The following is a 10766-nucleotide window of genomic DNA, read 5'->3' as shown; positions in this document are numbered from 1 at the left end:
CCCTTCTATCTCTTAATTATTAAATGCTATTAGATGTTTGTGTGGAACGTTGCCACAGCTGTTTGCAATTAAATTCAGATACGACGAGAAGCGTTTTTGTGGAGACACGGTGACCTTGACCTTTGACCTCACACCACCAAAGTGAAATCAGTTCATCCAAGTCTCCCAGAACATTTGTGTCATACACTTGAAGAAATTCATTCAAGGCTTTCCTAAGAAATCGGGCCTCATTCATGTTCTTATCCACTTTTGTTCTGACCCATTTTAGTTGTTTTTGGTTTTTTTTAAACCTTAAATTTAGTCTTACAGACAGGAAGTAAAACCTGATGACTATCAGTAACTCCTATCCCCTGACATCTACTGTACCTCTGTTAACACACAGGTTTTATGAGCCTGGGTGATTGTCTCAAGTCTTCACTTCCTGTCTGTAAGACGAAATTGAGAGGTGAAAAAAAAATTCCTATTGTGTGTAAGAACAAATGTGCGTAATCAAAAACATTGAATGACTGAGACCTGTGGTGTTCAGGTGAGGTGACAGTGACCTTTACCGCTAAAGTCTTCAGGTTATCTTTGAGTTCAATTGTACGCTTGTGCTGCATTTGAGGAAATCACGAGGAAAACTGGACAGAGGGGACAACAACCTGCAAGCAGCTTTTTTTTTTGGTGCCAGTACAAAAAGATTATTTCACAAAATGCAAGTACAGGATGAATCAGTATTTCTTCACCCACTACATGAATACAACAGATACTTTTACCATCTTTATTCAGTAAACCTTTATTTATCAGTGCATGAACAGAATGCCATGACCAGATTAGTTCTTTTCACCCATTTTATATATCTCTTCCTCTCATCTCCCTTAAAAAAATAATGGAACGATTTACAGAGGGTATTATTTTGTTGTTGTTGTTGTTCTGCATGAAGGCAAATCTTTATACAGGTGCTGTACAATTTATAAACATTTACAACTACCGTGATGTCAAAACTAAAAGACTTTCTCTGATGTGTTGGAGCAATGCAAGGCCACAGTATCATACATGGTAACGGAATGAATAGTCAATAATACAGTAATCCTTCATATCAACAATACAGTGGACAATAAATTAGTAATTCTCACAGACCAGGAGATGTATGTGGTATTTCTGTACATCCTCTAACAGGCAGTCTGGCGAGGGGTTTCGCCTCAAGCGAGGTGAAGAACAGTGTATCAACCACTAGATGTCTCTGTACTCCACAGAAGCAACATTAAAAGGGCACTAAATTTTGTCTTCAGAGCCGGACCCCAGCTCATCCTTTCCATCTGGGTTCCTTTTTTCACTAAACTTGAAAACTCGATGGTGGAATTTCAAACCAGACTTCAGGTCCACTCTATGCACTGCGTGAAACCACCAAAGAGCTGCAGACTTCGCGAAATCGCATGCAAAACGAACCGTTTATCTTTACTTACATCAGAAAAGTGACAAGATACAATGTATTTTATGACCGATAAAGTAAAAAATAGAATCTATTCTTTATTTTTTAGGGACATGGGCTAAATATAAAAGTGAGATCAAAAATAGATTATAACGAGGAACATGTTTTTGTGCCTACATTTATGATGACAAAAATACGAGCATCTCTTTAAGTTTTAATAAGTAATAGAGGGCAGAGATCTCACTGCGTCTCACAATCACGTTCTGTTAATTCTCTTCTAAATTATGTGTCAATATATTCACTTTGTTAAATAATGCTTCTGTATATTAAGTCGATGCGACAGCGATATCTAAAATATATAGGCCTACCAGTCATTTTGTATGCACATAGCCAGAGGACCTAAAGTACAGAGCTGCAAACAGAAGACAACATCATCAATCAGGCATGACTGCTAACAGACCATGAAGCCATAGAAATAGAATGTATAGAGTGTCCTCGAGTGTTGACTGATGTGTTGGACGCGTGTTAGCACTCGAGAAACAGCAGTGAGGTCTTAGCATCACCTCATTAAAAGCCTTATTACCTCCGCCAAGAGGGTTTTCTGTCTGTCAGCAAACGAATGCCAAATTATGAGCCTGACTTTGGAAGAGGGTTGTACCACAGGCCAAAGAAGAGCCCGTTGAGCTTTAGGGTGGATTAGTCAAAGCTCCACCTGGTGGGTCGACCAGATCATCTCAAATTTGGTCCAAAAGTCTTGAAGAACATGCTGACTGGTTATTGTTTAGACTGGGTTTTCATTTAAAGGTGGTACCACTGTGAAAACAGCCGATTTTAACCCAAATGGTTTGTTTTTTTTTATGTTTAAGACACAGTCACAGCGTCACCTAGTGGTTACAGCCATCATAATCGTGGCAGGTGGCTCCAAGGTGAGGATGCAGCGACAGTGCCTGAACAAAACAACACCAGGGTGTTATATGTTGACGTTGTTCCACATAGCGGCAAACACAAAATGACAGCACATGAAAAGCAGACTCAAGGAACTGAAACCTGATGTAACAAACGCTTGTTTGGCATCACAACTATACTCTGACGTCTTCATGTGACATACATGAAGATCTACTAATAAGTTGTCTAGCACCCTCTGGTGGACACAGGAAGTGATGTGTGCGTCACAGTGCACATATTAGTGCTTTTTTTTTTTATTGCTCCTTTATGCAAAGTCCAAATATGACTGGGTCTCAGCTCTGTTTTGCTCTACAGAACAGCCCCACAGTGCTCAGGTGTCCGGCCACAGAAGTGCATGGGGTCGAAGGTGCGCCTTGGCGGAGGAATGCGCTGTCTGAGTGCTTCCTACATTTATACCGTGACACCATCGACACATTCTATTCCTATCTATAAGTCCACATCATGAGTGAAATGACTCAGCATGGATATGTTTACTAGTAGTTTACATATAATCTTCAATAAATTACATTATTCTTTATTATTAACACACATGTAACAAATATTAGAACCACAAGTGTCTGGTCTTTTTTATGGACGCTCGGAAAGCTCAACGGTAGGTGATCCGTCCTCAGATAGGGGATCAAAGTCTTCATACACACACACACACACACACACACACACAGCTCATAAATCCAAGAGGTCTTTCACAAAAGTCATGAAGTACAAGAAACTCCTTTGTTCAGCTGATTTGAGAGAAACTCACCTTTTAAACATCCATAAGTGATGAGAGGAGTGAGTGGATATGCCTTCAAAAACCTTCAAGGTGACACAAATAAAAACCAAGATCCTTCGTAGAGGTGGATACCGGGAGACTAGCTCATCTAATGCTCCCATGAACAGTCTCACAGTGAATGCAACACGGCGCAGCTTTATCATAACCCGGAGTTTGTGATTGGCACAAAGTAAATGTCAGATTAGCTTCTGTTACACATACACAAGTCCTCTCATCATCTTACTCATGAAAGTACAAGTACGCATGTCAGATGAGACATCAGCTACTTGATGCAAACTGACCGAGGCAAACTGGGTGAAAAGAAAAACTAACATAAAAAGAAGTCAATGAGAGGCTATGTTGCTGGTTACACAATGTTCTGCTCTGACAACTCCTTCCAGTCTCGTGGTCCATCTTTCACAGGCTCAGCTTTCAATTAATATTCACGGTGAGTTCTCAGAGGATATCAGATACCTTCATATGCTGCGTCCACTTGGGACTGGATTTTGGTAGAACTGGGAACTTTCCATGGGCCAGGGGTAATTTGAGCCTTCTTGCTGGTAGAGGTCCCATTGCAACTGGGGTCCTGCACGCTGCTGGTGGAACCTCTGGGGTCCTTTCTATTCGTATCTTCAGTGGGCCCATGGTACTTGTTCTCCCGGTATTCCTTATCTCCCTTTTCTTTTTCACTACTCCGGCTGAGTGTGCCACTATCGGCGTCCGACCCTACCCTCTCCCTGTGCATTTGGGAGTGGGATTTTTGTGCCGCTGCCTCTTGATCAACCCTCTTGCCCTTCTTGTGGTGATCACTGCTCCCCCAGCTTTTCTCTCCACTCTCCGTAGCTCCCTTCTCCTGTCTGCATGCTGCATCTAGGTCCTTGTACCTCCGGTCTTTCCCCTCTCCTGATGCAACACTGGTCTGCTGGCCAGCTGGACGCCTGGGACTATGGGGCTCCTCCAGGTTCTTCACAGCTTGGTTATGTTCCATCTTGGAGGTCTTCTTGGGGCTAGAAGAGTGGCGATCTCTGTGCCCCTTTCTATCCCTGCTCATATCCTCCAAGGACCCACTTTGCCCTGTTTTTCTGGGGCTATGGGAGCGCTCCCCAGGATCTGTCCAGCCCTCGTTGCTTCTCTTGGGACTAGCTTCCTTGGAGTCACCCCTGCTTGTCTTTCTGGTCTGGGTGCTGGGACTGGTGGTGCGCTTATGGTTGTGATGGGAGAGTGGCTGTCCTCTTGATCTAGTAGCCTGCCGTGCGTGCTCCTGCCCAGCGCCAGGGGATCCAGCTGCCCTGGGGTCCACCCTAGAGAACTCATCAGGGGTAGTTATTGAGGGTGAGGAAGGGGACACTTCTGAGGTAGAGAGGGAGACAGAGGGTGGCGAGACTGGAGATGACTGCCCATCAGATGCAGAAAGTCTGGGAAAGCTTGAGGTTGGAATGGTTACTTTGTCCTTAGAACCTGAGAAACAAGCAGCAAGAACATTTAGTAGAACAAAAAAGGTTCTCCAGGCAACAGAATAAATGAAAATAAAATTCTGCAACAAAAGCATAATATCCTTGACTTTGCTGCCTTTCAGTATTAATCCTGTATAATATCTCTCTAAATAACTGCTTGATTTGAAATATGTTCTGCAGTTTAAGTCAATGACATGGCCATCAATGCAAAAGCTGCTAGTGTTCATATTATAGTGATGTTTTTTATTACTTCCAGTGAATTGATAAGAATTGCACAGCTGTGACTGAGAGCAGATATGCAGCAGAAAACCAGAGACAGAAGAGTGATGGACTTAGTGGTGCTGAAATGAGCTCATGGATTTCTAGGAGCAACAACTCCTAGAAATTCTTCTAATTTACTTTGTCGACTCAAAAGTTGATGCCAGTGGATGCACACAGATCCTTGTCAATCATCGATCAATATTTAATTAAAGTTTGTTTCTCCGGATCTCCATCTTCGGGATGAGGTGTGTGTTCAGTGGCATCTGAGGGCCCGAATACACCGGGTCCGTCTGCAATGTGTAACGTAGACGTAGCATTGGTTGTTGGAAGTCGCTAATCATTGGAGTCGAATGGAGCAGCTACACTGACCATGTTTTTGCACAAGACAAGTGCATGGATCTCCATCCTCCAAACTGGTCTAATTTTTTCTTCCCTCGGCGCGATTCTGTATTCAGGACAAACAGAGCCGGTGTAGCAACTTTAAAATCCCATTCTGCCCTTCTGACGTTACACGCTGTGGACTGATCTGGTGTATTTCAGAAGTTACGTTTTGTGAAACACTTAAAAACAAAACTTGTGGGGCTCTGAAGCCTCCCGGCACTCCTGGAGGTCTTTTTTGTTGTTGTTTTTTTTCTTCTAGGACTCACTGCTTTGGTTTAGCCCTCAAGGGGAAAGTAACTCTCATTACTGAATTACACAAGTGACAGATCTATTTCAGATTGATCATGAGGTGAGCGGAAGGGACAGAGAGCGACACTTAAATCTGGGAGATGTATCACTTTCTTGGATGGTTTAAAGGCAAAAATGACTTTACCAACGTTATTAGGGACAGACCAAGAAAAGCAGTGAGGCCTTTAGTGATGCTCTGGTTTCATGTAGAAGCACAGGGTGGAAGAAGAGTTCAGACCTATAGGAGGAAGAGATAAATAGAAATAGACAGCCGTGCCGATGCAGGAAAACAGAGAAAGCAACTCAGATAAAGAGCCAGAGAGAAAGAAATGAGAGGAGAGAAAAGTCAAGAGAGAAGCTTGCAACACATGCATGCGGGTAAAGAAACTCAGCACCCTGATATCAAGCATATCCATACAAAAGATTTTACATATGTATGGGTAATATGCTGTAGCTCTATGTGCAATGGCAACTCTTGGCTCATGGCTGCCAGCAGTCACTCACAGTGATCAGGGACTAAACCCTGGCCAGGTCGCATCAGCAGGTGAACTTTGCTGCCTCCTGCTTGGATCAGCTCAATCGCTCGAGTGTGCGTGATGCCCTGGGTGGCCTCGCCGTTGATCTCCACAATCTGATCTCCAACCTGTGATGCATATATAGGTCACTCCCAGGTTTTTAACAGTATGGGTACATATATTTAAAAGACCGTCTGCGTAGGATGGAAATACAGGCTAGTGAATTGACAGAAAGTGTCATAACTCACGTGTATCCTGCCGTCTTTAAGAGCAGGTCCGTCCTCAGCCAGACGCAGAATGAACAAGCCCATGTTATACTCTTTACCTCCCCTCAGACTGAAGCCGAATCCTCTCTGGCTGCGCTCCAGCTCCACCACAAAGCATCCCTGTTCACAGACACACAACTGAGCACATAAGAGACTGGATATGAGGTACGACAACCCTTGAGAGTATGTGTGCGAGCAGACTGAGTAATAGTTACAACCATAACCAAAGACAAGAAACACTGTGAACACTGCTGGCTACAGTCTCACCTGCTTAGGGCCTGATGTGATGAGTGTTCCCATCTCTCTTGGTTCACCATTTCTGTGCCAGACAAGACCAAACACATAATATGATATGACCAACTTAGTCCAAGTATGAAATGATTTATTCCTGTTTAACTCCACCTGTTGCCAGGATAACACAAAAAGCTGAGGATGGATTTTGATGATATTTGGTGGAGTGTCAGAACCTGTTTTAGGAACAACTGATTAGATATAAGAACTGACACGGATCTGTTCATCAGCTGGATAGCTCAAAAAACTAGTGAGCCGATTGTGATGGAATCTGGTGGAATGATGGAGGCGATCTGGATCAAATTGTAAATCCTGAAGATTGCTCTTTACCTTTAGCGGAACATGGCTATTAACAGGACTTTTGGACATATTGTAGAGATTTTGATGATATTTCTCAAGTCCACGATGAAATGTTTGACATAGAGTGTTTGGTTTGCAAAAATAATCGTGATTATATTCTATATTCTATCATACAATTCTGTCTGACTATCATTCTTTGTCTCAACTCCTATCCAACGCAGCTGTGAGCTCTCTACCTAAAAACTAATGGAATTGATCAGCTGGTCTCTCAACGCTATTGACACTATATTTTCGACAAGGAAATCAGGATCGGAGGAACCTGCCTGTCCGTATGGAACCGACCCTGCGGGCTACGTTCTCGATTCCTGGGGGAGATGGCGTACCACGTGCTTGACACCTCTCTCCGTGGAGGACATCGAGGACCTCTACTTATTTGGGTTCATGGTTGTGGGGCTTCTCCTCCTCGGATTTGGAGGTGCCCTCACATATCGCAAAATTGGCAAGACGACGGCTGCCACCAGATCTGGCTCTCCACAACTGACCGTCATTTACAACGCAATTATTGAGGCTGGCAAAGCGGGGCAACAACAGACTCTTGAACTGAAACAACAGACTTTTGAACTGAAACGCAGGATGGAAACCATCCCGGAGCAGTTGGCCGCTTCGCGAAGAGGAGAGGGATGTTGAAGACCAGAAAATGTTTAACTTACAATTTGGATTGGACTGAAAGAGAAGACAGATTGGAATGTGTGCTCCTCTGCCCAAACCCAAACACAGCTTTCTTATCGGCTACTGAAGGTCATCTGCCCCACTGTTTATCCTCCAGGAGAACTCCTTCTGCCTTGGTGATGCAAATGGCACGTACTATCCCCCCCCCTCCCCCGTGTGTTCCTGACCCCCGCCTCTGCCCTCTCCACCTCCCTTGGGGTGGCAGCGCCTGTTGGCTGCAGCCTGCCCCGCCTGGGCTTAGTGGCGCGGCCCTGCTGCGACGCCTCACTCTCACTTGCCTCCATTGGGTCAACGGACTGCTCAAGTTTAGCGTACATACACAACAAATGTATATGTGCTGTTCTTAAATTTCTGAAGTGTACCATTATTACTTTCAATCTGTAATAATTGTGTCGGCTTGTGATAGTTGTATTAGGCTTTGAGTTGTGATCTTAATTGCCCCTCGGGGATAAATAAAGTCATCTGAATCTGAATGAATCTGAATACTTGGAAGTACTTTAATGAAATTCACTGGAATGATGTATTTTACTTGAAGGAGTACGTTTCATGCTCTTGGACGCAGTATGGCTCTGATCATGTTCTAAACTGGTGATCTGGAACACCTGTTTTTGGCAGTTGAGAAGAATAACGTACAGATTTGAATGATGTTGTGTTAACATTTTGCATCCTTGGTGGAGGGGTGTGCTCTTTTGTTTAAATATTGTATAATACACTTGTAAAAAAGCTTGCAAGGTGCTAAGAACCTGTGTGACCAGCCTCCACACGGACAATCTGCTGCAGTGGGGCAACTCAAGCATACAAATGGAAGCAGTCCTCCCAGGTGCTCTGTGTATGTTTCCACCAGCATGTATGAGTGATGTTATCACCAACACCACGTAGAAGTAGTACAGACACTGCATCTGCAGCAGACACAGTGGGGACGAGACAATGAGTCCAGCTCTCTCTGTTGAGTCCACTATGCTTCGTTACAGCATTGTGAGCCTCTTTCTGTTGCTTTGATTATACAAGCACACAGACCAATGTAAACCCTTCAAAGAGCTGCGTTGCTTTTACAGTTTAGTGACAGATAACCAGCTCTTACTTTGAGGCTTCGCAGAGCTCATTACAATGCCTTTGTAGAACCTTAGCTGTTCTGCCACACTATCTAAAGAGCCTAGGCCTTCGAAAGCAGCTGTGGCATGGAGAAGAGTTTCCATACTGACAGCCTCCGCTCGTATCAAGCTTGGGCGACGCAGCACATGAGTTAGAGATTAGACAGAGGGGAGGGAGGTGGCAGCTGCTGCTGCTGCTGCTGCTGCTGCTGCTGAGGGATGGACGCAGCTAAACGAGTGGAGGGGGAACACATGCTGATAGGCAGCAAAAGTAAGTGGGTGGGGGAGAGAGGTGATGGAGAAGGAACTGCTGCTGCAGCAATGGATTAAAAAGTCTGACACAGGTAATCTTTTTAAAAAAAGAAAGATCAAAGAGGAAGCTAGACTCCCCATTAATCCTTCTTCCTTCCTTTTGCTTCGCCATCCAAACAGGGGCAATGGTGGCGGTGGTGGTGGTTGGCGAGGCGGGGTGGGGTTCGGTCTTTTTGAATAACAAGGAGATTTCGGCCCACAGGAAATGGTAATGGGCCACAGGCTAGCACAAACCTGCTTTCAAGGGATCGAGGCTAATTTATGGCTACAAAAACTTTATTAAATTGTCTCCAGTGGTGTGAAAAGGGTTCTGGCAAGCTTGTGTGAATACGTTTGTATGTGTGTGTGTGTGTGTGTGCGTGTGCGTGTACGTGTACGTGTGCGTACCTGTCTGGGTAGCTGGGAGGAGGCTGCTGGCCCATAGCTCTGTGTTGTGCTGAAGGACTCTGCTTGGCTGAATTTGTTCCAGATGGAGGGGCGCTGTCTATAAGAGTAGAATTCATACAACATGCTTATCTAGAAGAACACACAGGGACCCCCCCCCGCCTGGCGCCATGTTACGCAGCAATCTCGCTCCCTCGGTTGAGATCAGCTGCCTCTTTGTGCCAACCTACCATCTTCAGGTACGACAGTGAGGGTGACGGAATTGCCGGCTTCCTTGATGAGCTGGACGATATCGTTGTGCGACAGCTCCATGATAGACTGGCCGTTAACGGCAGAGATTCGGTCCCCCACCTTCATCTGACCTACGCGGTCTGTGGGGCTGCCCTCGATAATCCGGCCAATCTTGTGAGGTATTACTGAAACAGAAATGAACAGACATGAAAGCCGGTTTGATTTTTATGTTTTTAGCGGCAATGTTTAACCCTTACATACTGTTCGGGTCAAATTTGACCCGTTTTGACTTTTGACAGCAGTAAAAACACCCTCAACGCCATTCTTTAAGCCTGAAACTTGATGACTTTTCCTGAAGTGGCCCAAAATACATGAAAATAATTTGAAAATATTGATACATAATTTTGTGTATGTGCTACACATTTTTGCCCTTTTGAGGCTGTTACGGGTCAAATTTGACCCGTATCCATTTAGATGGATTTTACATCAACCAGTGGGGTCAAATGTATGTGTCATATTGGTGTGAATTTATAAAGAGGGAAAGAGGTGACAGAGGTCAAGATGACCCTAAAACAAGGCATGTGGGTTGTACTGGAAATCACAGAAGGGCTGAGAGGACCTGTGATAATTTCTTCTCATCTCATGAGCTGAGTCAGGTGCTGCTGAAGAACAAAAATCACAATGTGTGGCACTGTGAGGAGGAACAAACCTGAGCTGCCACCTGCCCTAACTGCAACAAGGGGAAGAGAGGTCTTCTTTTCTATGTGTGCCTTTACTCAGGACACCGCAGTTGTCTCATACATGCCGAAGAAGAACAAGAATATGATCCTTATGAGCACGCTACGTAAGGCTGCAGAAGTGAGCACTCGGGAAGACCAAAAACCAGCTATCATCCTTGACTACAATGCAAAAAGGGCGGAGTGGACAATCTTGATAAAGTCAGAGGCACATACAGCTGCAAGAGGAAAACCACCCGCTGGCCCCTTGTCATATTCCACAACATCATTGACGTATCCATGTACAATGCCTTTGTGATTTGGAGTGAGCTGAACCCAACCTGGTGGGCAAGCAAGAAGGACTGGAGGAGGTTCTTTTTGGAGGAGCTTGGAAAGGCCCTTGTGGCTCCTTCCATGCA

General features: G+C 44.7%; 1 protein-coding gene across 9 annotated transcripts in view; it reads right to left on the bottom strand.

The window, feature by feature from the left end:
• Positions 1-776: 776 nt before the first annotated feature.
• The window catches only part of magi3a (membrane associated guanylate kinase, WW and PDZ domain containing 3a), a 140305-nt gene continuing 130315 nt past the window's right edge, over positions 777-10766 (bottom strand). For 2 of the 9 annotated variants that reach the window (XM_086213251.1, XM_086213250.1), the window contains exons 16-21: positions 9631-9816; positions 9404-9500; positions 6561-6612; positions 6276-6431; positions 6017-6155; positions 777-4586 (exon numbers count right to left, since the gene is read on the bottom strand). In XM_086213251.1, the coding sequence (XP_086069377.1) occupies positions 3595-4586; positions 6017-6155; positions 6276-6431; positions 6561-6612; positions 9404-9500; positions 9631-9816 (1622 nt within the window). In that variant the 3' untranslated portion in view covers positions 777-3594. Of the gene's footprint in view, positions 4587-4607; positions 5751-6016; positions 6156-6275; positions 6432-6560; positions 6613-9403; positions 9501-9630; positions 9817-10766 lie in introns of those variants that run through there. The other 7 variants (XM_086213253.1, XM_086213252.1, XM_086213256.1 and 4 more) reach the window with 6 other exon arrangements.

The sequence above is a fragment of the Aulostomus chinensis genome, chromosome 9 (assembly GCF_037954235.1).
Source record: "Aulostomus chinensis isolate RoL2024-O1b breed Wild chromosome 9, RoL_Achi_v1.0, whole genome shotgun sequence".
Lineage (NCBI taxonomy): Eukaryota > Metazoa > Chordata > Actinopteri > Syngnathiformes > Aulostomidae > Aulostomus > Aulostomus chinensis.
Note: the sequence above shows the minus strand (reverse complement) of the source record. Positions and strands in the feature narration are given on the sequence as shown.